The following is a 27,976-nucleotide window of genomic DNA, read 5'->3' as shown; positions in this document are numbered from 1 at the left end:
AATTTGACAGCCTTATCATTGTCTGTGGAGTTGAGCAGTCTAGTTATGTTTACAGTTTAGATATGTGTACAGTCTTGAATCTGTCTTCATTCATCCATTTCTGCCAGTCTGCTAAAAGTCAAGTACCTTTTGTAACTGTTGTGTTTAGCAAATTTAGCTTGATTACCCAGATAAAAAGAGATGTTGTGATACATGTGGCTGTCCATCTACACAGGCAAAAGCCATCCATTTTTTCTGCTGGGTATGTCTAAGCCCTGCTGTATGTCAAAACATTACTGTCAAATAGTTTATGTTGAATGCATTTCCATCACATAGTCTTCTTTTTGCAGACATATTCATAGAGGAATTTGCCAGTGAAGAAGATATGCGAGAGGCCAGCATTTCCAATCAAGGAAAATTTGTTGGTCTTATTTTCAATGATGCCATGTCGTATCAGCTCAGGTTCTTTCCAGATTCTGTTCCAGCGTCAGTTGTTTACACTGAATCTCGAGGTATGTTACAAGTATATCTGATGACACTGTCCTTTCATGTGCTGTACCCTATGATATATTGCTTTCACCCAGATCTTTTTCCTGTTGTCATGCTTGCAAACAATATTCTGACCAGTCTCATTTGTTAGCCACTTGACAGATAATTTTAAGAGCTCGTTTTGATGGCCTATCTATTATCTGTTCTAAATTGTCATTTGATTGGCTGTTGTTAAAGCGCTGATTGCCTTAAGGGTGGCATCTGAAATTAATCTGTTTATTATCATTAACCTTGTGTAGTGTCTGAAGTAGAAGAAACATGTATATTAAATATTTTAGTTTGTTTTCTTGTAAATTGAGCAAATAACCTTTTTGGATTCATACTTGAAAGAAGAGTACGCTTGTAGCATAGCTGAAAACGACTAATATCCCAAACTATAATATTCTAGTCATGCCTGCCTTTTTAGAGGGGATAAAATGTTTTTTCACATTTTGAGTATTGATCAATCAATCAGGATGCTTCACTCGTGAGGGTCTCGATGCGCTATCGGATGATGTTGCTAGTTTTCCTATTGGTTGTACATCCAAGTTCTGAGGTCCTGTCTGAACTGCTGAAGCGATGGCGAGGCTCTGAGGTGCAGGGGTAGGTCGTTCCAGGTCTTGGTCGCCAAATGGGAGAATGAGCAGCCTCCGCTGTTGGTCCAGCGGATGCGACAGGTGGCAGCTTCGTCGAGCAATCTGGATCTGAGTTTCCTTGTGGGCTGGTGAAAGGTCACGTGTTGGTTCAGGTATGTAGGTCCTTTGTTGTGTAATGCCTTGTATGCGTGGGTGAGTAGCTTATACTGGCATCTCTTCATGACTGGTAGCCAGTGGAGTTTCCTAAAGTGAGGGGTTATGTGCGTACGTCTGGAGAGGTCCAGCATGAGCCTTGCCGCTCTGTTCTGGATCGTCTGGCGTTTCCTCATGAGTTGAGCAGTAATTCCTACATAGAGGGAGTTGCCGTAGTCAAGTCTGCTGCAGAGCCTTCGTGACAGTTCACCTGGGGTTGATTTGGAGGGATCTGAAAACCTCCCTGAGCATCCGGAACATGAGGAAGCAGATGGTGGAGACGGTGCTGACTTGCTTCTTCATGGATAGCTGGTTGTTAGGGATGATGTAGAGGTTGCTGGTCTGTTCGGTGGGTACCGGGGTATGGCCCAGCTCCAGAGGCCACCATTCGTTGTTCCAGCGTGTGATCTTGCCTTTCCTGAAGATGAGTACTTCGGTCTTGTGGGTGTGGCTAGCGCATCCCTTGAACATTTGATTTTAAAAGTGGTTTGTCCTTTCCACGTTATTCTATATTCTTGTCTTTCTTCTTTCCTAATCCGAAATGTATTGCATATTGTACCTTTTGTACTTTGGGTATCACACAAGCTCTTTTATATTGCATAGATATGACGACGCTCATAAGATGAATGTACCATCTCTGTTTCCCATGCTTTGTAGTTGATTAGAATGCACGTTTTGAAGCAATCAGTTGCAAGTTGGATTGTAAAATGTTTTTTTGAGTTGTATAGCAATTTAAGCTTAAACTATATTTCACAAGTTGAAAATCACATAATTTGTTTTTTATTAGAAATGTTTCGTTGTCAGACATATGCAGGGTAGTGAGTTACATGTCTCCCTGGTACCTAGCATCAATTTGGTGCCTAGAAGCTGGGTTTCTGGCACTGCTGCACTTTAGAACTAAAATAGACTACAGGGAATTAAGGTGTACATGTTCGAGTAATGCTGGGTGCCGCAATGGCGCGAACAAGACAGGAAAACCTGATTGCTAGTATTCACGTTTCACTCCCTTCGGCCAAATTAGTATACGAATTGCAGTGTGAGTCTCAAAGAGTTCCATTCTGCAAAACGTAAAAGTGACTTACCTGAAACCATATATTTGCGGCTGATGCTATTCCAAACTCATGTGACACCCTTTCGCCTTCTCAGTTTTGAGTAGTGCTGGCACTCTTTTCCTGCTTACGTTATTCTTCACATATTCTACGATGTCAGGGAAAATAGAATCTGGAGAGGGTGAATATGTTGTGAGTTTCGGGCCTATGTCCTCAGGAGTCACACTAGCTCCGTCTAAAAAAATGAATTCATATTAACATGTTTTTCTAATCCCTCCACTAAGTAGTGGAATTATGCACAGTGTGGGAAAAGAGGCTAGTCTCATGCTGAAAAAGCATTGTTAAATGCAAGGAACATTTTCCTTTTAGAAAAAATGGTACCTGACTTTCAGATGCCTCAAAAAGTGCTGCTTTCTTTCCTGACCCTTTCCCCTTAAAGACAGATCAGAGCTTGCACGGTCTGGCATCAAGCAGACCCCACAGCTACTCTGTGGAGAAGGCCCTAACAGCATAGAATGGACGAGCGACTTTTCTTTGGATTGTCTCAAAAGAAAGACATATGTACAAAAGCAGACTTTTCTGATTTATAGCCATGTGTGTTAAGCCCAGTTATGAGTTGGCTAACAATTAGCCACCATAAGGTATTGGGGTTAATTCATTGTGGTGCAAGTCAACCACATCCGATCCGTGGTGCTGAGAGATGTTCCAGTTCTAGATATTTGCATAGGGGCCACATTGTTATCAGTGCATACTTTTGCAAACTATTACTTTCTCAACTCATATGCGTAGTCTGGACTAGAACAGTAATCTACCATTTTTTGGTTTAAAACATGCTTATGCTCCTCAGACTCCCTTCATTGACAGACTCTGCCTTGGAAGTCTTTCTAAGACTATGAATCTGAGAGAGGCCGTATTTATCTGTCTTAAATTTACTTGATCTTCATGCCGATTGCTCATAACCCTCTAACACCTTCACCTTCGAGGAGGTTTATTTAGGGTCTAAAACTGGGTTCTCAAAAGTCAGTCCTGGAGGGCCGGATCCATGTCCGTTTTTAAGATAACTACATTTATCTAAATGGGGTTATGCTAAAAATCTGGCATGGATCCGGCCCTCCAGACTTTGGAGAAGCCTGGTCTAAAATATTATTTCTATTTTATGCATCCATTTGTTTTTCTGGCCTCTGAGTGAGTGAAAATAGTCGGAACTGATGTCACTGACTTGGTTAGCTCTTAAATGGATTTGCTACTTTTCTTATGGGTGCATTGTCAATGACTCCACAATTAATGCCACTCTGGTTCCACCTGGCACCAGCGGATGTTACTGTTGAACAAATCCTGATTGAATAGGACACATAAGGAGGTGGCTAAGATTGGAAAACTGTGGTAAGATGTAGTAGCCATCAGAAAGAGCATTACCAAAGGTAAGTAATATTTCCATTGCTACTTGTCCCTTAGAGCAATGAATGGAGAATTGTGTGCTAATGTGGCCCTTGTCTTCTTCAACCAGATCAATATGTTTTACGTAATTATTTCACATTGAGGCTAGTAATTATAAGCATGGCCACTGTAATTGCATATTTGCACAGCTGCTGCATTTTGTGCATAATTATGTATTTGTATGACTTGCAGCACAAATAGTGTCTCTAGCTGACCATCAGTTAATACAGTTCTGCACAGGAAATATAACTCAACATTGGAAAAGTAAACTCTCATATTCAGGTTCCCAGCGTTTGCTGTTTTTAAAAACGGCATACTTTTTGCTTTGCCGGGACTGTGTTGTTGGGTGGGCTTGTATTTACTTTTAGTTCTCACCAATTATCTGCTTCTTTGTTCTTAAAGAAACAGCCCTTCGGACCGTCGCAGCTTTGCTTTGGTCTGCTGTTTGTTGTGTAAAGGATTTGTTAGCCATTCGCAATAAGGACTACTTCACTTTTTGGGTGTTCTACTTGGTGCAGCAGGCGCATAAAAGGTGTTCCCAAGGCCAGCCCGTTTGCTCCTGTCCGCACCCAACCAGGACCATGGGCCACGAACACTGGTCAATTGCTATCAGGTAGGATGACCTACTCTTCTGTACAGCTGCTTGCTTTCCGCCCTCTCCTCCTGGAACCCAGACACATATGTTTTAAAATTCCCACACTGTGATTTTGTGTTCTCCGATCATTGCACAACAACTCTAGCCCACACTATATGCCACTGCTCACCTTCCAGAAATGATACCTTGCAGTCACTTAACTACACCCATTTTAACTTTTTAATATCAGCCGTCGTTCATTAGGGAAACACCAGTCTGAACTTTCCAAGTTTTTTTTGTAACCAATTATGGCCCAGATGCTGTGTTTCTTACAGAAACATGGTTGCATGAGGCTTCAGCACCAGACATTGTATCCGCTCTGCCTTCAGACTATTGCATGCTCAGAGATGATCGCGTGAACAAGATAGGGGGGAAGTAATTGCACTAATTTTCAAAGCACAGAATCTCTGCAGTATAGAAAAACTTACCATCCTGCAATGCGAAGCTCTATTGTTTTCTCTCACTCTTTCTAAGAATTTCACCATGTCAGGTGCTCTGATATATCGCCCCCATGGTCCGGCGACCAACTGAAGCTCCAGTTTAATGGAGGCCCTTTCCCCTTACATCATAAAGTATGCTAACTTTACAATTCTCTGGGATTTTATTATCCATCTCAACAATAAGTCATGAAAAACTGCTTCCTCTCTTATTGAAGACCTTACGGCCCTGGATGTCTAGCTTAATAAAGGTCCTACCCATGCAGCTGGCTACTTGCTTGACCATATTTTGTCAAATGAAAATAACCTGCGAGCAGATCAGGCCTTACCTCTGGCCTGGTACAAACCATTTCGCAAGTCCTGTCTTTCTCACCGTTTTATGTGCGTCCCGGCCAGGGGCAGCCAAGTCCACCTCTTCTGGCAAAACCTGGTCGAAGCTCAATGTTTCTGCACTGAAATCTTTTCTATAGTCCAGTTGTCCGACGCTGCATGACTCGGAGTGTTCTGACATTCCCATCATTGATGGTTGGATTCGATCTGCACTTGACTCTTTATTCTCGGTAAGACCAAAAAGCATGCACCGGCCCCCTGGTTCAATGACACACTTTGCAAAAATAAAGACTGCAAATCTCCTGAGAGACCTTGGCAAAAATCCTATAGCACAGATGACAAAGCAAAGTATTAGGTGGCCCTAAAAGATTACCACAAAAGCTGCCAGACAGCTGGAGCCTCCTTTTTCTCTGATAAAATCAACATGAACCAGAACTGTCTGAAAACGCTCTTTCAAGTTGTTAAAACACTATCTGGCCCTGCAAACACACTCCCAGCGCCACTCTCTCACAATCCCAGTGCGACAAACTAGCCACTTTTTTCTCGAAAAATGTTGCATACATTCAAGCTACTTTTTTCCCCTACATCTGACTATAACTGCAGACACCCTTGCTACCCCTCCCCCATTTTAGAGCACAACTCTCAACAGGGTCATTCTGCCAGAACTTGCTCATTTTTGCTCCTGAACCCCGACTTTCAAATCCCTCCTCACTTCCATTAAGTCGGGTTCACCTCTTGACACCTGCAATGTTTGCCAATCTTGAACCTTTCTCTGTGTATTTTCGTATACAGCTTATAAATGCCTCACTTTTGGAATGTATCGTTCCAAGTAGACGGAAACATGCCCCGACTTATAAAAAACAATCTAGACCCCTTCACGTGGTATAACTATAGACCGATATCCCTCTTGCCTTCCCTGTCTGAAGCCCTAGAAAAGCACGTGAACAAACAACTCACGATGTATACAGAACAGAATGGCCTGCTCCACCCCTCACAATTGGGCTTTAGAGCAGGCCTTAGTACAGAGTCGGGGCTACTAGCAGTAACTGAATATCTATGGCAACAACTAGACCACAATGGCACTGCTGCACTGATTCTGTTGGACCCCAGGGCTGCGTTCGACATGGTGAACCATAAAACTCTACTCCATAGTTTAGAGGCCGTAGGGGTGCAAGACACGTCTCTGTCCTGGCTTAGCTTCCTCTTCTGGGACCGTGTCTTCCAAGTCAACACCTATCAGCATTGTTCTAATCGGTAACCCCACGATTCTGGGGTCCTCTCTCTTTAACTCCTAGGTAAGGCCACTTGCGTACATTATAGAAAAGTGCAGTATCACCCTTCTCTCTTACGCCGACGAGACTCAGATCTACAGTGAAGAGGCACTGAATAACTTCCTCATAAGTGTGCTCCCGGATGAACGCTAACTCATTGAAGTTAAATGGAGGAAAGAATGAGATCTTATTGTTGGAAAACCTTCCCACCCCAGTGCCAGTAGCCAAGAATTTAGGAGTCTGGCTGGATGAGAATCTTTCCATGAGTCGCCTAATCACTAAAGTGGCTGACACCAGTTTTTGTATCTTGAGATGGCTGAAAAATATTCTAGGATGTCTCCCACCCTCGGCCCAGCAAACCGTCATCCATGCCTTAATAAATCAATCAATCAGAACATTTGTAAAGTGCACTACTTACCCGTGGGGGGGGGAGGTCGGGGGGGGTGGAATGCTGCTTCTGCTCGAAAAGCCAGGTCTTGAGGAGTCTTCCGAAGGTCAGCAGGTCCTGGGTCTGCTGTAGGGGGATGGGAGGGGTGTTCCAGGTCTTGGCAGCGAGGTGGGAGAATGATCTGCCGCCGGAGGTCGCTCTTCGGATGCGGGGGACTGTGGCGAGGGCGAGGTTGGCGGAGTGGAGCTGGTGGTTGGGAGTTTAGAAGCTGAGTTGTCTGTTGAGGTATGCTGGTCCGGTGTTGTGGAGTGCCTTGTGTGAGTGGGTGAGGAGCTTGAAGGTGATCCTCTTGTTGACGGGGAGCCAGTGCAGGTCTCTTAGGTGGGGTGTGATGTGGCATGAGGATCAGGCATGCAGAGGTGTTCTGAATGCGTTGAAGTCGTTTCAGGAGTTTGGCCGAGGCTCCTGCGTAGAGGGCGTTTCCGTAGTCCAACCTGCTGCTGACTAGGGCCTGGGTGACCGTTCTTGTTTCGGTGCGGATCCACCTGTAGATCTTGTGGAGCATGCGGAGGGTGTTGAAGCAGGAGGACAAGACGGCGTTGACCTGCTTTGTCAAGGAGAGGGTAGAGTCGAGGATAAACCCAAGGTTGCGTGTGCGGTCAGTGGGTGTTGGAGCTGTTCCCAGTGCGGTTGGCCACCAGGAGTCGTCCCAGGTGGATTGGAGGATGAGTTTAGCTTCTGTCGGCTGTTTTTCATCCACTTGGTGACTGCTTTCATTCCTTCGTGGAGGTTGGTTTTGGCGATGTGGGGGTCCTTGGTCATCCAGTACTTTCTCATATGTCTCCAGATCTTGCAGATCGCAGCAGCACGACTCCTTCTGCATCTCTTCCAAGTTCCATCCAACTGCCAGCCTGCTCCACAAACTGCAATGGCTCCCAGTTAAACGTCACATTCAATTCAAGGCACTGTGCTATGTGGTTTGGTAGCCATGCGCTGTACAAATCTGAATAATAATAATAAACTGAAACCTTAGTTCGGTTGAGGCATAAAAGATGCAAGGAAATTACCCAGATTGTGTTAAATGTCCCGAAATCTCTGAGAAAAGGGCTTTGGTCTACAATACGAAACAAGAAAATGCTTTGTTTTCCTATTCATGTAAGTTCATGTTTAGTTGCAGATATTTCAAGAGAACACCAGGGGCCTGATTCACAAAGGCAACTCACACTTTTGAGTAAGTTTCCCAATTTGCAGTTTTCAAAATTTCCAAGTGTACGTTACCATTAAAGAAAATACCAGTATTAAGTTCAGCACTTTACTTGGCCAACCAATGGCAACACACACTTTTAGAAAAAAAATGGAGATAGGGACTCAAAATAAAACCCCATAGGAAATTATGTTAAATTAGTTAAAATAGTTCCAAATGTAAATTAATGTAAAAGACATACATAATAAAATATTTATTCTTTAATTATAAAATATTTACCATATTTTGAATTTTAAAAAATGACAATGTATTTTATTTTTAAAAATTTCATTAATTTTAATTCAATCTCAAACACATTTAATAATTATTGCACATGAAAAACATTTTCATTAAGTGGAATTTTAATTTTATTTATTCTTCAGAACAATAATTGTATTTTAATTTATCACCATTAAAGACACTGTAGCATTTTTTTTTATCTTGTTCTACTTTTAAAGTAAATATATGAAATGAATTTACATTAACATTTAATATAACATTTCAGTATATTTTTAAAATGTAATTTTGTGTTAAATAAATTTTTAAAATGTATCCCTGTAGTTTACTATGTTGAGACTCCAGTTGGGGCATGGCTCTCTGCAGGGACAGTATAGGGAAAAATAAAAAAAACTTTATTTAACTCAAAAATAAATTACAGCCAGGCGCCGATGGCACAGGAAGCAAGGACTGGAGCTCCTGCCCAGCAAATCCCTTTTAGTGCCAACCTGCTAAATATTTATGGCTCAGGGGCACTCAATCTGAGCTGCGAGTTCCCTGAGCTCTACCTGACCCCTTGTCGAGCAAATCACTTGACATTTGAAGCAGAACAGTGGCTCACTGATGGGCCAGCTCAGTCCCAAGATGGCGTCCGGGAGCCGTGTTGTGGAATTTTGGAGAGAGGAGACGGAGCCCAACCTGGGTTCGCCCTAGATGCTCTCCCGCTGGAGCAAAGATTCAGGCGACCCCTGCTATATGACCGCGGAGAGCTATCAGCGGTGGGTGCTCTGCTACGGCAGCTACTCCTCTGGGGATGAGTGCAGATCGCTGAGAGGGCCGTGCGGTCGCAGTCCCAAGATGGCAGTCAGGTGCCACATTGTGGTATTTAGAGTAGAGGAGACGGCGCACAACATGGGTTCATCCTAGGTGCTGTCCCACTGGAGTGAAGACCCTGTGGACCAATGCATTCACGTCTGCGAACCGCTGTCAGTGAGAAGTGCTCTGCTGAGGCGGCTCTTTCTCTGGGGACGTGTGGAGGAGTGAATTGCCGACGGCTGGCTTGGAGGCTAGATCGCAGGGAGGAAATTTAATGGAGGGGCACGGATCTAGTGCAGCATCCTAGTCTTATCGAACTGGCACCTAGTGGTCGGTCCCCATGCTTTTACAGTTTTCCTCTTCTATCGACATATCGGTAGTCTCCTGACCCACTGCCACAAGGGAAGGGTCACACTGCTCGGCCCATGCAGCACTTCACAACCTCCCTACAACCATGGTGAAAGTTACTCGCAAGACCGAACCAGATACTAGAGGCCCGACTATGGGGGATGCTGCTAAGTCCCCACGAGACGAATGGGGCACTATCTCGCAACCCGGACCTCTTGAAGGTCCCACTCTCCAAGACATTCTACTAGCTATAACAGCTTCCAGGGAGGTGTTTAAGACCAAAATCAACACCCTGGTGGCAGACATTGGAATCTTGAGGGACGACCATTGACGCCTGGTGGAGCGAGTCACTACGATGAAGGCAAAGGTTTGAATGCTGGATGTGCAGTGGACTCAGAAAACAGATTGCGTCAGAATGATATCAGATTGGTTGAATACCGGAGTGAGTGGAAGGGAACAGTATACTTGACTATCTTGAGCGCTGGATCAGCGAGGAAGTGCATCAGAGGGTCTCTCCCCATTTTATGCTCTAGAAAGGACGCACAGATTCCGACTCGACCTCCGCTTCTGGGAGCTAAGCCGTAGCCAGCGGTGGCCAGCCTACTGCACTATAAGACCGGGATCATATCCGAAGTCAAGCCAGACAATAGGTAGACCTCATAGTCAAAATAGCAATGTCAGGATCTTTCTGGACTCCACCAGGGAAGTGCAAAAACAGCGACCCACCTTCTTAGCACAACTCCAGCACCGACCAAGACGTGCAACAGCAGCAGCCACCTGAAATGCATCCTGCTCAACACCCGCTCCGTCCACAGACACGCCGTCGAGCTCTGGAACCTGCTCGACACCACAGCCCCAGACGTCGCCTTCCTCACGGAAACCTGGATGAACGCCTCCTCAACGCCCGACATTGCCATCGCCATCCCAGACGGCTACAAGATCATCCGAAGGGACTGCATCAACCACACCGGAGGAGGCATCGCCATCATCCACAGGAACACCATCCGCATCACGACCAACACCTACGACACCCTCGCACCCGCCGAACACCTGCACTTCCAGGTCCACATCAACCCCAAGACCACCCTCAGAGGCACCCTCATCTACAGACCCCCGGGACCTCGCACACAATTCAGCGAAGACATCGCCGACTTCATCAGCCCGCACGCCCTCCCCTCCGCTGACTACATCCTCCTCGGGGACCTCAACTTCCACCTGGAGAACAACAACGACCGCAACACCACCACCCTGCTGGACAACCTCGCCAACCTCAGACTCAAGCAGCTGGTCACCACCCCCACCCACTACGCCGGACACACACTCGACCCCGTCTTCTCATCCAGCAAGGACATCGCCTTCAGCCACGCCACCGGACTCCACTGGACGGACCACAGCTGCGTCCACTTCAGCTTCAGAAGGACCACGATCCACCACCACCAGCAACAGGTTGCACGCAGAAGCTGGAACAAGATCACAGCCGACCAGCTCGCGACCGCCCTGAGCAAGAACCCACCCACCAGCGCAACGAACCCCAGCCAAGCGGCCACCAACCTCACGAAGTGGATCAGCGACTGCGCTGACGACCTCGCCCCTCTGAAGACCCCGACTAGCAGACCCGGTAGCAAGAAAGCCCCATGGTTCACCGACGAACTCAAGAGCTCCAAGAAGAACTGCGGAGCCCTCGAGAGAACCTGGCGCAGAGACCCAACACCGGACAACATGACTGCCCTCAAGCTCGCCACCCGAAAACACCACCAACTCATCCACGCCACCAAGAAAACCGCATTCAAGGAACGACTGGACAACAACGCACACAACAGCAAGGAACTCTTCAACATCGTCAAAGAGCTCTCCAACCCCAACGCCGGAAACAACGACATCACCCCTTCGCAAGACCTCTGCAACTCCCTCGCCTCCTACTTCCACAACAAGATCGCGGACATACACAACAGCTTCAGCACTCAACCGACGCATGCCACAACCGAACCACCGCCCCCCACCACCACCCTCCGCGCCTGGACCCCGATCAGCACCGAAGACACCGTCCGCACAATGAACTCCATCCACTCCGGATCTCCTACCGACCCCTGCCCTCACCACGTCTTCAACAAGGCCGACGCTGTCATCGCACCCCACTTGCGGGACATCATCAACACCTCCTTCGACACCGCTACCTTCCCGGAGAGCTGGAAGCACGCCGAACTCAGCGCTCTACTAAAGAAGCCATCAGCCGACCCCACCAACCTCAAGAACTACCGCCCCATCTCGCTGCTCCCGTTTCCTGCAAAAGTCATCGAGAAAACCGTCAACAAGCAGCTGGCCGCCTTCCTCGAGACGAACGGATCCCTCGACCTCTCGCAGTCTGGCTTCCGGGCCAACCACAGCACCGAGACCGCCCTGATCGCAGCCACCGATGACATCCGAGCTCTGCTTGACAACGGAGAAACAGCGGCCCTCATCCTCCTAGACCTCTCCGCGGCCTTCGACACTGTCTGCCACCGTACACTAGTGCAGCGTCTCAGCAACGTCGGAATCCAGGAGAAGGCACTGGAGTGGATCATCTCCTTCCTCGCCGGAAGGACACAGAGAGTCCGCCTCCCCCCGTTCAGATCTGAAGCCACCGAAGTCATCTGCGGCGTTCCTCAAGGCTCCTCGCTCAGTCCAACCCTCTTCAACGTGTACATGAGCCCCCTCGCAGACATCGCACGCCAGCACAACCTCAACATCATCTCCTATGCCGACGACACCCAGCTGATTCTCTCCCTCACCAACGACCCCGCCACCGCCAGAGCCAACCTCCACGAAGGGATGAAAGAGGTAGCCGAATGGATGAAGAACAGCCGCCTGAAACTGAACTCGGACAAGACGGAAGTCCTCATCCTGGGTTCCTCACCCTCCGCCTGGGACGACTCCTGGTGGCCCCCCGCCCTAGGCAGCGCACCCAAACCAACAGACCACGCACGCAACCTGGGCTTCATTCTGGACTCCACCCTCTCCATGACCAGACAAGTCAACGCCGTCTCCTCGTCGTGCTTCAACATCCTGCACATGCTACGAAAGATCTTCCGGTGGATCCCCACCGAGACCAGGAAGACGGTCACCCAGGCCCTCGTCACCAGCCGTCTGGACTACGGCAACTCCCTCTACGCCGGAACCACCGCCAAACTCCAGAAAAGACTTCAGCGGATCCAGAACGCCTCAGCACGACTCATCCTGGACATCCCCCGTCGCAGCCACATCTCCGGACACCTGAGAGACCTGCACTGGCTCCCGTTCACCAAGAGAATCACCTTCCGCCTCCTCACCCACGCACCCAAAGCCCTACACAACCAAGGCCCAGGATACCTCAACAGCCGCCTCAACTTCTACGCTCCCAAACGCCAGCTTCGATCGACCCAGGACCACCTGGCCTTCAGGAAGCAACTCAAGACCTGGCTGTTCGAGCAGTAGCGTACCCCCCTCCCCTAGCGCCTTGAGACCCTCCGGTTGAGTAGTGCGCTATATAAATGCTTTGATTGATTGATTGATTGAAGAAGCACCTCAGGCAATTGGGACTTTCATACACTATGATGTTTTCTGCCCGACTGCGGGTGTGAACACTGGATGGAGTACAATTCTTCCAGACCCCGCAGGAGGTGTGGAACTTACTTGATCTCCACTCGCAGCAAGGACCTAGCTAGAGATCCCTGAGAACACAATCTACGAGGACCAAGTCAAAGTGCAGAGTCTAAAACCACAGCAGAGCGACTCCTTCCAGAGAATAAGTCCAATTGGAGCAACAGAAAGTGGTAGAGGTGGTAGCATCAAAAGTGGTGGCTGAGAGAGCCCCCGGCCACATTGGAAGATGATCGCACGAAGGATTCTGACTGCAGATCCAGCTCATCTGGAGACTTGAGCACAGATCTGCCTACTGCGACAGCTGGGAATGCAGATGAGATAGTCTGATACAGGTACTTTGTTGGTATTGTTATAATTGCTGGTAGAAGTGGGTTTAACTACGGGCCTTCCGTGGGGTAGAGGGATAGTACCCTGGCCCCCTGAGCCATGGGATTTTCTTACACTCCTGTTGCTGGTTGGGGGGTAGCCTGGTGAGGCGCACTGGACAGTCCTGACTCCTTAGTTTGTGATACACATGGTTTCACTCATGAGTGTTTAAGGTTCGATTGTGCATTTGAATGAGGTGGTGGTCGTTGTCTACTTATATGGGCAGTGGGAGTTGGGTTGCATGTTTGTGTGGATGGGGGACTATGAATCTCGACCCATTGGCTTTCCAATTTCTGTCCTAGTATTGACTGAATGCGATGTGGTCTAGTACAGGAGTCCAGGGAACGTTGCACTTGCCTGTATGTAATCTTATTATCTGGTGACCACCATGACTTATAAGTGTTATGTCCAAGCGTTATAAAGGGTTTTCGTATCTAGAAGTGGAGATCCATATTGCACTCCTGCAAGAAACACACCTAAGGGCCAAGGAAGGGTCAGCAATGCAAAGGAGATGTAACAGTCAGGGCTACCATACTACCTTTCCGCCTGTGCAAGAGGGGCACTGGTTTGAGTATGTCCGGGAGTCCCTTTCCAACACACAGGTGCCCTAATCGATCCAGCGGCCAGATGTGTGGTGGTGCCGGGTCGACTAGAGGGCCACGACATATCAATCTTTTGGATAAATGCTCTGAATACAGATCAGGAGACATTCCTAACGGACCTGTCAGTGCCATTGGCCCCTTTTTTGGTATACTTGGTCATCATGGGGGGTGAACTTTAACTGCGTAGCTGACCCCGCTATTGACCGCTCTCACCCCCCCCCATTTGGGGACTTGCCAGTGACCAGAATAGTCTGCGGATTGGCAGACCAAGTGGGGGCTCCTATACGCCTGGCGCCAGATGTACCCACTCACAAGGGACTAGTCTTTTTTCTAAAGTCTCTGTGAACTACATGTGTGTATGGACATGTTCCTCTACACCCCTTGTGTCCACTGTTTAGTACATGACATCGAATACTTTAGAACCATATCAGACCGCAACCTGGTTCTCCTCAATTTGAGATGGGAGTGCCCTAGACCCTGCATCTCTGCGTGAAGGTAAAAACCTGAGTCATTAGAAGAGTTGGTATTTCGAGATGTGATTGGGGATTGCATTCAACAATATTTTGAGGACAACACTGGCATGCCGTCATCCCCCCAGATGGATTAGGATGCCTTTAAGCTGGTCCTTAGGGGGAGGTGTATAGCTGAATCGGTAGGGGTCAGATGCACTTTAGTGCAGGAAGTCATGTCTACGGACACAGAACTGAAGAACCTAGTGAGGCGTAGACCAGAACGCCCAGACTTACAACAAGCCTTGCTGGACACTAAGGAGCGATTGGCAGGGCAGGTTGAGAGGCTCAGATGCTTTGATCATAGAGCATATATGGTGCGGGCGAACGCGGATAGCAACCATACTGGTTCCCTCTTAGCTTGGCTCGCTAACCCTGCTAAACAGTGGTCGGACATAGTGGAGCTAGAGACTGATGTAGGAACCCGGCTGTATAGACAAGGGGATATTAATCAACACTTCAGCCTCTACCATACCTTCCTGTACACAAGCACCTCTGCACACATTGAAGGGGCAGTAGACGCTTTGTTTGCACCATTACGTCTCCTGACTCTTACATCTGGGGAGGCTTAGGGCTCAGGAGGGGGCATTACCCTACAGTAGATCGGGGTAGTGATAAAGAGCTTAGCATGAGGGAAAAAATGGATGGGTTCCCCATTGAGTTCTGTACTGAATGTGTCTATGAGTTAGCCCCCAAGCTGGTAGACCTATAGAAAGTAGCTAGAGACGCCGGATATCAGCATGCTGCGACCGACCAAGGAGACGCTAGTGGTGCCACTGCTGAGCGCTGGGCGTCCTGCTGCGACTGTAGAGCTTTTTGACCATTGTCAATGCTCAATATTGACTACAAAATCCTTAGTCGGGTTTAGCTACAAGACTCCTCCCACTCATGACTAAACTCATCTACCCAGATCAAGCTAGGTCTATCCCCAACCGCAACATAGTGCTTAATATCAGAGGCCTCTTGACTTTACTGGATGCTGATAAATATGACCGTGGGGAGGCAGTGGTGTTTGCAGTAAATATAGAAAAAGCCTTCAACAGCTTGTAGTGGGTATTTATCTATGGTGTGATGGAGTGCAGATTTGTTGCCCGGACCAGGTTATACACAAATCCCACGGCCAAAGTCCACCCGGGACACGTAATATCGGAGAGCTATAGTGTGGGCAGAGAGACCAAACGGGGGTTCCCCTTGTCACCCTAACTTTTTGCATTAGCCATGGAGCTCCTAGCTAGTTACGCCAGGACTGGGGACCGGTATTGGGGCATAGTGATTGGCAAACAGACACCACCGTATTGCCTTATATGTGGACGATCTCTGAATTTTACTTCAGAATACAAAGATGGATCTTGAGGGTGCCAGGGACCTGCTAGAGGAGTTTGGATTACTATCTGGGTATGAGGGTCAATTGGCAGAAGTCAAGACTGTTTTCGATGATTGTAAATCATGGCCCCCCTGGGGGTCTAGATATTGCAGTGGGAGTCTTGTTACCTTCAATAGCTGGGTGTCGAAATATTGCATGACCAGAGTGACCTCCTGGATGGTACTGTTGGGTTGGCCATTAGAGCGATTAGAATGAGCACTGACTTCTGGAAGATAATCCCCCTCTCTGTAGCGAGGCGTGTAGCCCTGCTTAAAATGATTGCGCTCTCACGACTGCTGTATTTCTTCATGGTGTTGCCTATGTGGGTCCCCCTAGCACTATTCTGGGAGCTTGACTCGCTTCTCTGCATTCATATGGGGATCGGGCCACAGAAGGATGGCTCAGCCCACATTAGAGCATCCAGGGAATGAGGGAGGACTATCTGTCAATAGGTTCGAGTCATATTACCTGGTTGTGCAACATCAGTGGCTCACGCAGTGGTTGGCGGGCAGGTTGACCACGGACCGCAAGATGGGGCAGTTTATACCAGAGCTGCATTGCTTTTCTGAGGTATTGTTGGGAATGGGACGCATCTTAAATGCAGATACTAATGAATTCCAAGTACTGCAGCGCTGCTGGACTAAATGCCTGCAAAAAACACAAACACGAGTTTCGTATTTACCCGTAATGCCCATGACTATGTTAAAAGAACTGGCCAACAGTCCATGCTGAGGAGCTCCTCCCATTTGAGAACTTTCGCTCGGAATTCGACTCACCTCAGGGCGGTGACAGCAGCAGTCCGCAAACACTGTGGCGCCTGCATGTTGGAGCCACGGACTCATTAATGCTGTTAATACATGGTTTCGTACTTTCAAAGCGGTCACCTGTCTATATCGGGTGATTAGGGAAGATATGCTACAGCCCCTTGAAACCCTGCGGACGCAATGGGAGGCGGGCCTGGTGGTTCCCATACCCGAGGGTGAATGGGTGAGCCAACTGAAGAAAGTACCTAGGATATCCAGGAATGCCCTATTCAAAGTAATCAACTTTTATATTCTACACAGGGCGTACCACACTCCAGAGAGAATAAATAGGTACTGCAACAGAGTCGGAGCAGCATGCCCGAGATGTGGGGAAGTAGGTGCAGGGCCTCCTGCCCATGTTGTGGAGCTGCCCTTCGCTGACTGCCTATTGGGAAGAGATACCGACAATAGTTTCTGACATCACCATGAGGGAGGTTCCCTGCTCTGCAGGACAGTTTTCACATACCACCAAGACCAAGGTCACAAGCTCATTACTTCAGGACTTGGCTTTAATATTAGCAAAAAGGGAGATCACCAGACATTGGAAGGCTCCCGGGAGACCCTGTGGTACAACTTGGCGTAGTGGGCGGGATGTGAGAGCGATGTGGTGTTAAGGGGAGGTAATCAGGGGCGTGGCTCACCGTACACGGCCCAGGCCTAAAAGGTGCTAGCTGATTGCTTAATCTACCCCAATCCCCCTTTCGTGATAACATCCTCAAGGGTATCCCTGGCTTTGGCCCTTGACTAGGACTCTTGATTTTACCTACTTTTTGTAGCCTGCACCCCAATGGTTCGGTACCAGTGTGCACTTTGTGGTCCTCCTGTTATTTGCATGTCACAATGGGACATTTATTAATTCGACTCAACTATCCGCTTTATGGATTTTTTGGGGGCATGACTCTGTTTCTGGTTGGAATACCATGAGATATTTCCGATGGACTTGGGTTTATTCTCTTTATATGCTATCACAAATGTGGCAATTGTTTGAGGCTGTGAAACTTACTAAAATTTGTTTAAAAAAAAAAATTAAAGCTACAGCACTATTAAATTAAGGTTGAATTAGAAATATATTAAATTAAAATTATTTTTCTGAAGTTTAAATCAAATAATACATTTCCTCCTAAAGAAAAGCTACTTTTAGTGTGAATTAATAATGATTTAGTGATGTATAGAATTTAATAAAATTAATGTAATTATTTTTAATTAAAATGTACGGTCACATTTTTAAAATTCATAATAGTTTATAAAAATATGTTATAATTAAATGATAAATATGTACTATTTTTTTTTTAACATTCGTGTTTAATAATTTATGTTTTAAAGTATTTTAAATAACTTAATTTAACATTATTTCCCATGAGGTTTTATTTGAAGTCCCATTGTTTTCTATGGGATGGTGTTGCAATAGCAGTGGTTCACTATGTGTAGTGGTGGACTTACAATTTGTTGTTTTAGTAGTAAGTTACACTCGGAGTTTACGAAAAAGTAGTGAACTTACTCAAAAGTGTAAACTTTTGGACTTTTGTGAATCCGGTCCTATGCATTTAGAACAACTGCAAACATAGCATTTGTTTTTAAGACTATTGCATAACTATGAAATACTCAATACTGTTTCTTATTAGAAAAAGGTTTTTCAAGTGGCTATACAGCGTGGACACAGAATAAAGCTGAACCTGGATTACAGTAAACAGTTTGTGTAGAACAAAAGTGGGCTATTTTAGATTTAATAAAGTAGGTACATGTAGGCTTGTTTTCTGCTCGGTTGCTGTTAGTGCAATATCATACATGTACTAGTAAAACAAAATGTTGGTGAACATACTAGTGAAAAACGTTTTGAAGACCTGATTAATGAGTTCTACCTCTATTTTACAACATTGCTATCCTTATGTATCAATAGATGTTTAAAAATGTAAAATATCTAGATGATGATGAGGATGCAAATATGTTGTGTATGATCTATTGCATGACATGCCATATAATTTTCCTTTCTGTGTTGAATAATTTAGTCAAACCTGCACTAAATTACGGTGGCAGCTATTGTTAACATCTGTGCATTTAAATATATTATGTATATTTATATTTACTAATTGTACTGTTTTACCAGCCAACTGTTACTCCCTGGAATGTGATGCTGCCACATATTTGCATTCAGAGTTCACAAGCTTTCAAGCCTGCATTGATTCTTCAATTATAAAGGTAAAAATGAACAGTGTGGTTCCTAAATGCCTGTCCCAAAACATGCCTCTCTGTTTCCTATAAACTGTAGACTGTAGCAACAGCAGCATTTGGCTTGTACTTCTTGGTTCTTGATTGACTCCTGGATATTCTTCTCGTTTGTCTATGCCATTAGATTTGTTAGGATCGTTTTTGGCAACATCCGTTTGAAAATCGCGTCTTTTGGGAAACGATATTATATATTTCCTTATTTAGCACTAATAAAATGGTTTTCTATAAGATATACTTATCAGTCAGAGGCCTTCTTCGCCAAAATACCATTGTGCACAGAACATCTTTGCAAAACCTAAAAATGAAGAGAAAAAAATTACAGCTTTTTTTCAGCTTGGATGGACTTTGATCAAAGTGGCAATTATCCCACTACTGTACAAATTGTGTTGCTATGTGGACAGAAACATTGCTTGAGTGAAGGTGAAGGTGAAGGTGGAGGTAGACCAGGGAACTGCAGACATTTTTACTAAAGGCAAATATTGTGAATTCCACTTACCTTTCTCCGCAAAAAAACAAAACTTAGCAGTCGTAGACATGAAACACCAGGATTTGCTCTTAATTCACAGAAAGTTCAGAGGGGGAAACGGTGTAGAAAATAAAAAGACAAAATGTTAAACACATGTATACAAACAAAATGGGAATTATATAGAGATTACAAACACCACAAGAGTCTTTTATTGATTGTCAATATACAAGACTTCTGTTGCACGTAGAGACTTTATTTGTTCCTGAATTCCTTAAAACTTCTTTCACAAACATAGTTGGAGAGTTTTTTTATTAAAAAGTGAGAAATTAATTAATTAGCAGTTAAAATGTTTGAAAAGAGTGTGTAGGTTCACCTTAGTTTGGCAGTCCTGGATCATCATTCAAGGGGAAACCTGCAAAAGCATTGGTAAAGCCACTAGTATTAGCAATACGTTTTGAGTCTTTCCCAATCTCCAGTGGCAGTTTGTGCATAGGCTTTCATAACTTATTTTGCACAAAAGATATCCATGCCAGATTAACGTCACTTTTTCCCACATGTTTCGGATTCTAAAGTTACCCAGAGTTTGTGGGTTCCCCTGAGGGTATTTAGAAATTAGCCAAAATGTGGAAAGGTGCTGTTCAAGAAAGTATGTGGCTTTTTCCTAAAAAAATAGCATCAACAAAAGGTTTGCTGTGCTAAGATAGCTCTGTTCTTAGCTTCCAGAAAAAGGCAGATTTGTAAAAAAAAAAAACAATCTCCACAGTTTTAGCAATATTATTGGTTATTATTTTCACACCCTTCTTTATACTATTGGGTAACGTTTTGGACTAACTGATGATCTGAGGATTTCCAGGATCTCATTGAGCATTTTACCTATCTACTTGGGTGACCACTTATTATTTTTCATCCAATCACTTATTGGAACAACCAATGATCTGAGGATCCATATACATATATATATATATATTTAGATGCTCTGTTCGTACTGCGTACTCCTTCAGGCAAACAAACGGATACGGACCACAAATCGGTGCAAAAGAGTTTAATCGGTGTAATATATATGTTAGACGGCGACCTCAGAGGAGCCCGGAAAGGGGGTCCTGACTACCCTGAGACCCACCCTCAAGTATCGTAGCCGGGCACTGGCGGGAGACTCCTCAGGAGGAGAAGTCTCGTATCGAGGATCGTACTTCGGGCACCACACGACACAGAAACAACACACCGTGCGTTCTCAGGAACCAATCTTTATCAAACATGTTAGCACTGCAAATATGTACAAGGAGAGCGCGGGCTCAATGAGTCTCGGAAGGGATAGGGGGTAGCGGGACAGTCTTTGGCACAAAAGTTCAAGGTAAGGATGTACCCGGCGCACAGCTCACAATCCTCGAGCTGGGGGGTAGGCTGGTTGTCGTGGGGTCCGGCGGGACCAGTGGAGTCTGTGGGAGCCGCGAGTCACTCAGCGGGCTCAGGTACAAGTTCGGAGATCTTACGATCTTCGGGGAGCCGCGAGTCACTCAGCAGGGCTCAGGTACGAGTTCGGAGGTCTTACGATCTTCAGGGAGCCGCGAGTCACTCAGCAGGGCTCAGGTACAAGTTCGGAGGTCTTACGATCTTCAGGGAGCCGCGAGTCACTCAGCAGGCTCAAGTACAAGTTCGGAGGTCTTACGATCTTCGGGGAGCCGCGAGTCACTCAGCAGGGCTCAGGTACGAGTTCGGAGGTCTTACGATCTTCGGGGAGCCGCGAGTCACTCAGCGGGGCTCAGGTGGTTCTAAGTTCCAGGAGCCGCGACCGCGTCAGCAGGCTCTCGTTGTTCCAGCGTCGAATCTGCCGGACAGTCCCAGAGCACCCCTTGTTATAGGTCGACCCCTCTTTGATGTCCGGAGTCTGTGCAGGCAGGGGTCTTGTCACCTGGGGGTCGCTTGTCGGGGGTTTCCTGCCATTGTCTTTTGATCCTTTCAGGGCCGGGTCGGGAGGAGTCCCAGACACCCAGCAGGCGTGGAGCCAGCCTTCAGGGAGGCCGGAGGGCCGATCGAAACCCATCGTCCCAGGGGAGTTCAGAGGTGCGATAGAAACATAGAAACTGCTCCTCCCTCTCTCAACCCCTGGAAGCGTGATGTCCTCCAGCCGGAGTGGCGCCTCTAGGCCCGGGTCGCGCTGGGGCCGGGCGGCCATCTTGGTGCATGAAGTGGGCACGCGGGCCCGGGGTGGCCGAAAGGAGAGAGGCCATGGACAAGGATGTCCGGGTCGAGTGCGTGTGTTCTGGTGGAAAGGCTTGGTGAGGCCGGGGGATTGGGGCTGCCGGCACCAGGTTAGGGGGTGTGGGGACCAGCAGAGCCATGTTATGAGGCCGGGTCCAACACGCGTCCCCCCCAGCTGAAAGCCGGAGAGAACTGCCCATCATCTTGGGGGGTTCTCTTCGCTGAGGCGGAAGAACCGGGAGAGGCCATCGGCGTTGGCGTGGTCCGTCCCAGGACGGTGTTCCACGGTGAAATCCATCCCCTGAAGGGAGATTGACCACCGCAGTAGCTTGGGGTTTTCTCCCCGCATCTGCATAAGCCATCGCAAGGGCCGATGATCGGTTTGGACTTTGAAATGTGTGCCGAACCGGTAAGGGCGTAGTTTCTTGAGTGCCCAGACCACGGCAAAGGCTTCGCGCTCAATGGTACTCCATCGCTGTTCTCTGGGCAAAAGCCGCCGACTGAGGAAGGCGACGGGCTGGTCCAGGCCTTGGTCATTCACCTGGGACAGGACGGCCCCAATGCCATGCTCGGAGGCGTCGGTCTGGACTACAAACTCCTTGGAGTAGTCGGGAGCCTGGAGGACGGGGGCCGTGCACATGGCCTTCTTTAGGGCATCGAACGCCTCCTGGCAGGCGGTTGTCCACTGAACCTTTTTTGGCTGTTTTTTGGATGTGAGTTCTGTGAGGGGGCCGACAAGGCTGCCATACCCCTTGATGAATCTGCGGTAGTAGCCAGTGAGGCCCAGAAAGGCTCGGGCCTCCGTTTGGGTGGTGGGGGGTTCCCAGGCCACGATGGCGTCGATTTTTGTTTGTAGAGGGGCGACCTGGCCACTCCCGACCTGGTGCCCCAGGTACACTACTGATCCTTGCCCAATTTGGCACTTGCTGGCTTTTACTGTCAGGCCTGCCTGGCGCAGGGTGGTTAGCACCCTCCGGAGGTGCTGGAGGTGCTCACTCCATCCGGAACTGAAAACGGCGATGTCGTCCAGATAGGCCGCGCTGAACTGTTCTAGCCCGGCCAGGACTCTATTTACCAGTCGCTGGAAGGTGGCCGGGGCATTTTTCATTCCGAAGGGCATTACGCGGAAGCGGTAATGCCCATCTGGGGTGGAGAAGGCAGACCGCTCCTTGGCCCCCTCGGTGAGCGCAATCTGCCAGTATCCGCAGGTGAGGTCGAAGGTGCTGAGGAACCGTGCTGCCCCGAGTCGGTCAATGAGCTCGTCGGCTCGTGGAATGGGGTGGGCATCGGCTCGGGTGACGTCATTGAGCCCCCGGTAGTCCACACAGAACCGGAGCTCGGGGGCGACACCGGGGGCCGCTGCCTTCGGGACCAGGACCACGGGGCTGGCCCAGGGACTGTCAGATGGCTCGATCACTCCCATGGTCAACATCTTGGAGACTTCAGCTTGAATGCAGGACCGGACCCGGTCGGGGACCCGGTAGGCTCGGTGTCTCACCGGCGGGCTGTCCCCGGTGTCCACGTCATGGACACACCAGTCGGTGACTCGGGGGATCAGGGAGAAGAGGTCGGCAAATTGTCCTAGTAGCTGGCGGCAGTCCTCTTGTTGCTGGGCAGTGAGAGCTGGGGAGAGATTCACTCCCTCCACGGAGCCATCCTGCTCCTTGACACACAGGAGGTCCGGGAGGGGATCGGACTCGTCTTCGGCCCCGTCATCGGTGGCCAGCAGGAGGCTTAGTTCTGTCCGCACGAAGTGAGGCTTGAGGCGGTTCACGTGAAGGACCCGGAGGGGATCTCGAGGCGACTGGACGTCCACCAAGTATGTGACTGGACTCTTCCGCTCAATCACTTTGTAGGGCCCGGTCCACCTGTCCTGGAGGGCGCCTGGCTTCACGGGAGCCATGACCCATACTTGTTGGCCCGGCTGGAACTCGACCAGAGTGGCATTCTGGTCGTACCAGCGCTTCATCTCTTCTTGGCTTGTCTCTAGGTTGGCCTCGGCCAGGGCTCGGAACTTCCTGGTCTGGTTCCGGAGGGTCAGAACATAGTGGAACACATCTCGTGGGGTGGTCTGGGGTGCCGCCTCCCACCCTTCCTTAACCAAGCTGAGGGGACCTCGGACGGGGTGTCCATAGAGCAACTCAAACGGGCTGAACCCTAGGGACTTCTGGGGGACCTCTCGGTAAGCGAACAAGGGGCAGGGGAGCAGGACGTCCCACTTACGCCGGAGGGGCTCTTCTAGGCCGGTGATCATCCCTTTCAGAGTCCGGTTAAACCTCTCTACTAGGCCGTTCCCTTGGGGATGGTACGGGGTAGTGAATTTGTAGGACACTCCACATTGTTGCCACAGGGACGTCATGTACCTCGAAATAAAATTAGTGCCGCGATCGCTCACGACCTCGCGGGGGAACCCTACCCGGGAAAAGATCCCCATCAGGGCCCGGCCCACTACGGGGGCCGTGACGGTGCGTAGGGGGATCGCCTCAGGGTATCGGGTGGCGTGATCCACCAGGACCAGGATGAAACGGTGACCTTGGGAGGTGGGGGGGTCCAGGGGCCCCACGATGTCGATCCCGACTCGTTCAAAGGGGGTACTGATGACCGGGAAGGGTTGGAGAGGAGCCTTGCGCTTCCCCCCACTCTTCCCGCTAGCTTGGCACGTGGGACAGGACTTGCAGTGGGCTTCTACGGCTGCTCTCATCTTAGGCCAGTAAAAATGGGTCACGAGACGGCTGTAGGTCTTGTCTTGACCCAGGTGGCCGGCAAGGGGGACGTCGTGGGCTAAGCCCAGGAAGAAGTCTCGGAAGCGGAGGGGTACCACCAGCACCCGTCCGGATCCCAGCTCCACCGACTTCTGCTCACTATACAAAATGCTATTCTCCCAATAAATTCGGTGCGTGCCAGTTTGATCGCCTGCGGCTTGGCCCTCGGCCTGGCGCCGCGGTCCGACCAGGGAAGGACAGGTGGCCTGCTCCCGGCAAAACTCCTCCCGGGTGGGCCCACCCTCGTGGCGCCATTGGGCCAACTCGGGTAGATCGCCTAACTCAGGGACCGGGGCGGTGTCGGACAGGGAAGGCTCGTCGCTGGCGACGGGCCTCTCCGATGGGGGGACGGGAGGACCCTCGGGGGTTACTGCTCTGACTTCTTCGGTCGGGGCGTCTTCGACTTCTCCCAGGGGGATGAGTCGGGCTGACATAGATCGGGTGGTGGCGCACACCCACTCGGGGAGCTCCATCATCTCTAGGTGGGCCTTGCGTTCGACATGCTTCCAGGGCGAACTCTCCAGGTCGTTCCCTAGGAGGCAGTCGACTGGCTGGGAGGTTCTTACGGCCACCCTCAGTTTACCTATCACTCCACCCCACTCAAACGGCACCAGAGCTACCTGACACATACTCTCTCTATTATCGGCGGAAATGACTGGGCAAAAGACGTTGGGGAGGATCTGCTCCTCGGGGACTAAGTGCCTGAGGACACCGGTGATGCTGGCCCCGGTGTCCCGCAGGGCCTCTATTTGGTGGCCATTGATCTTAACGAGCTGCCCGTATTTCTTCGTGTTGGAGGGCAGGAGGCTACCAGGGACCATCTCCCTATCTCCCAGGGATACTAGGGCCATGGCTGCGGGTTCCCACTCCCCGGTTTCCTCAACCTCCTCCCCCAGAGCTACGTTGGCTATCTGTCTTGCAGGGGTGTTTTGGGTGGCCATGGGGCACTCTGGGTCATTGGCGTAGTGCCCGGGCTTCTGGCAACGGAAACAAGTGACGGTTACCCTGTGTCCCCGTCTCCCGGGGGGTCCGGTTACTGGTGGGGGGGGCGCTGGGAAAGGTGGAGATTGGGTCTTCGGAGGACTAGGCTGGGACTCTCTCTGGCCTCCCTGGTTCCCCCCTCCTCTCTGGCGGGGTGGTCCCTGACTGGCTCGGGGGTATTCTCCTACCATGCCCCGGGTGACCCGGGTGTTGGTCCAGCGGTCTGCTTCCACCGCCAGCCTCCTGGGATCGGTGAGTTTGCTGTCAAGCAGATGCTGGCGTAGTTCCACAAAGCAGTTCGCAGCCAGGTGTTCCCACAATAGGAGGTCGGTGAGTTCCTCAAGGGTGGTGACTTTGCTGCCCTTGACCACCCATCGAAGGCCCGACTAAAAAAGTTTACATATTCTACCCAGGTGGTGCCCGGGATTTTCCTGCAGTCCCGGAATCGCTGACGGTACATCTCGGGGGTGAGACCGTACCTTGTGAGTAGAGCCTCTTTCATGTGGCTGTAGGAGGTCTGCAGAGAGAAGGGTAGGTCGAGCAGGGTGTCTCTTCCTTCGCTCAGAAACCGTCCCCACAACCCTGCCCCCCAGTCCTTCTGCGGGACCCGATGGGAGGTCATGGCGACCTCGTAGGCCCTGAACCATTGCTGAATGTCATCGTTTTTATAATATTCCTTGACCACATCCTTGGGGATGTGGACCTTCTGCTCCGCTGGGGAGGCCGCCTCTCAGTTCCCCGGGGGCCTCCCTTCCTCACTTCTGGCCTTGAGTTCGATTTCCTTCAAGCTGCGTTCGTGCTCCAGTTGGAGCTTCCTTCCTTCGTGTTCCCGTTGGAGCTTCTTCTCTTCTAGCTCGCCTTGCACGCGCATTTGCTCTACTGCTAGCTTTTTCTCTGCTAACTTTAATTCGCCTTCGATTTTGAGTTTAGCTAACTCGAGTTCGTGATTGCGGCTTCTCTCTCTGTCCGCGAGTTCCTCCGGGGATAGGCCCCCGTCTGGTACGATGCTTCGCACCTGATTGCTGCTGCTTTCGCCTTGGGGGGGTTCGGCCTCGTCGGGGCGCTCCCCCGCGTTTTCCGGGCGGGAGGCCCCGGTATCCACCCAGGCTTTCAGTGCTTTCTGCAAATCTTCCTTGGTGTTGAGACCGGTGGTAGCGATTCTAAGTTCTTTGCAGAATTGCTTTAGTTCTTTGTGTGTGTATTCTTCTAGTTGTTCCACCTGGAACACCCTGTTGGCGTTGATTTCTGCGGGGATCATGGTGTTTCCTTCTGCCATCTTTGTTGGTAGTGCGTCCGTCGTTCACAGTACGATCTCTCGGTGATGGGCCCGAATCCCGTCGCTTGCCACCAATGTTAGACGGCGACCTCAGAGGAGCCCGGAAAGGGGGTCCCTACTACCCTGAGACCCACCCTCAAGTATCGTAGCCGGGCACTGGCGGGAGACTCCTCAGGAGGAGAAGTCTCGTATCGAGGATCGTACTTCGGGCACCACACGACACAGAAACAACACACCGTACGTTCTCAGGAACCAATCTTTATCAAACAGGTTAGCACTGCAAATATGTACAAGGAGAGCGCGGGCTCAATGAGTCTCGGAAGGGATAGGGGGTAGAGGGACAGTCTTTGGCACAAAAGTTCAAGGTAAGGATGTACCCGGCGCACAGCTCACAATCCTCGAGCTGGGGGGTAGGCTGGTTGTCGTGGGGTCCGGCGGGACCAGTGGAGTCTGTGGGAGCCGCGAGTCACTCAGCGGGCTCAGGTACAAGTTCGGAGATCTTACGATCTTCGGGGAGCCGCGAGTCACTCAGCAGGGCTCAGGTACGAGTTCGGAGGTCTTACGATCTTCAGGGAGCCGCGAGTCACTCAGCAGGGCTCAGGTACAAGTTCGGAGGTCTTACGATCTTCAGGGAGCCGCGAGTCACTCAGCAGGCTCAAGTACAAGTTCGGAGGTCTTACGATCTTCGGGGAGCCGCGAGTCACTCAGCAGGGCTCAGGTACGAGTTCGGAGGTCTTACGATCTTCGGGGAGCCGCGAGTCACTCAGCGGGGCTCAGGTGGTTCTAAGTTCCAGGAGCCGCGACCGCGTCAGCAGGCTCTCGTTGTTCCAGCGTCGAATCTGCCGGACAGTCCCAGAGCACCCCTTGTTATAGGTCGACCCCTCTTTGATGTCTTGAGTCTGTGCAGGCAGGGGTCTTGTCACCTGGGGGTCGCTTGTCGGGGGTTTCCTGCCATTGTCTTTTGATCCTTTCAGGGCCGGGTCGGGAGGAGTCCCAGACACCCAGCAGGCGTGGAGCCAGCCTTCAGGGAGGCCGGAGGGCCGATCGAAACCCATCGTCCCAGGGGAGTTCAGAGGTGCGATAGAAACTGCTCCTCCCTCTCTCAACCCCTGGAAGCGTGATGTCCTCCAGCCGGAGTGGCGCCTCTAGGCCCGGGTCGCGCTGGGGCCGGGCGGCCATCTTGGTGCATGAAGTGGGCACGCGGGCCCGGGGTGGCCGAAAGGAGAGAGGCCATGGACGAGGATGTCCGGGTCGAGTGCGTGTGTTCTGGTGGAAAGGCTTGGTGAGGCCGGGGGATTGGGGCTGCCGGCACCAGGTTAGGGGGTGTGGGGACCAGCAGAG

At 49.8% G+C, this 27,976-nt stretch overlaps 1 protein-coding gene across 1 annotated transcript in view; it reads left to right on the top strand.

The window, feature by feature from the left end:
* LOC146810320 (cholesterol transporter ABCA5-like) overlaps positions 1 to 27,976 on the top strand; it is a 1,540,893-nt gene that overhangs the window by 278,784 nt on the left and 1,234,133 nt on the right. The window contains exons 4-5 of the mRNA XM_085617316.1: positions 330 to 491; positions 18,830 to 18,921. Of these exons, the coding sequence (XP_085473442.1) occupies positions 330 to 491; positions 18,830 to 18,921 (254 nt within the window). The remainder of the gene's footprint in view (positions 1 to 329; positions 492 to 18,829; positions 18,922 to 27,976) is intronic.

This window comes from Triturus cristatus, chromosome 7 (genome assembly GCF_964204655.1).
Source record: "Triturus cristatus chromosome 7, aTriCri1.1, whole genome shotgun sequence".
In the NCBI taxonomy this organism is placed as follows: domain Eukaryota; kingdom Metazoa; phylum Chordata; class Amphibia; order Caudata; family Salamandridae; genus Triturus; species Triturus cristatus.
The sequence above is the reverse complement of the archived record's forward strand: the minus strand, read 5'-3'. Positions and strand labels throughout refer to the sequence as shown.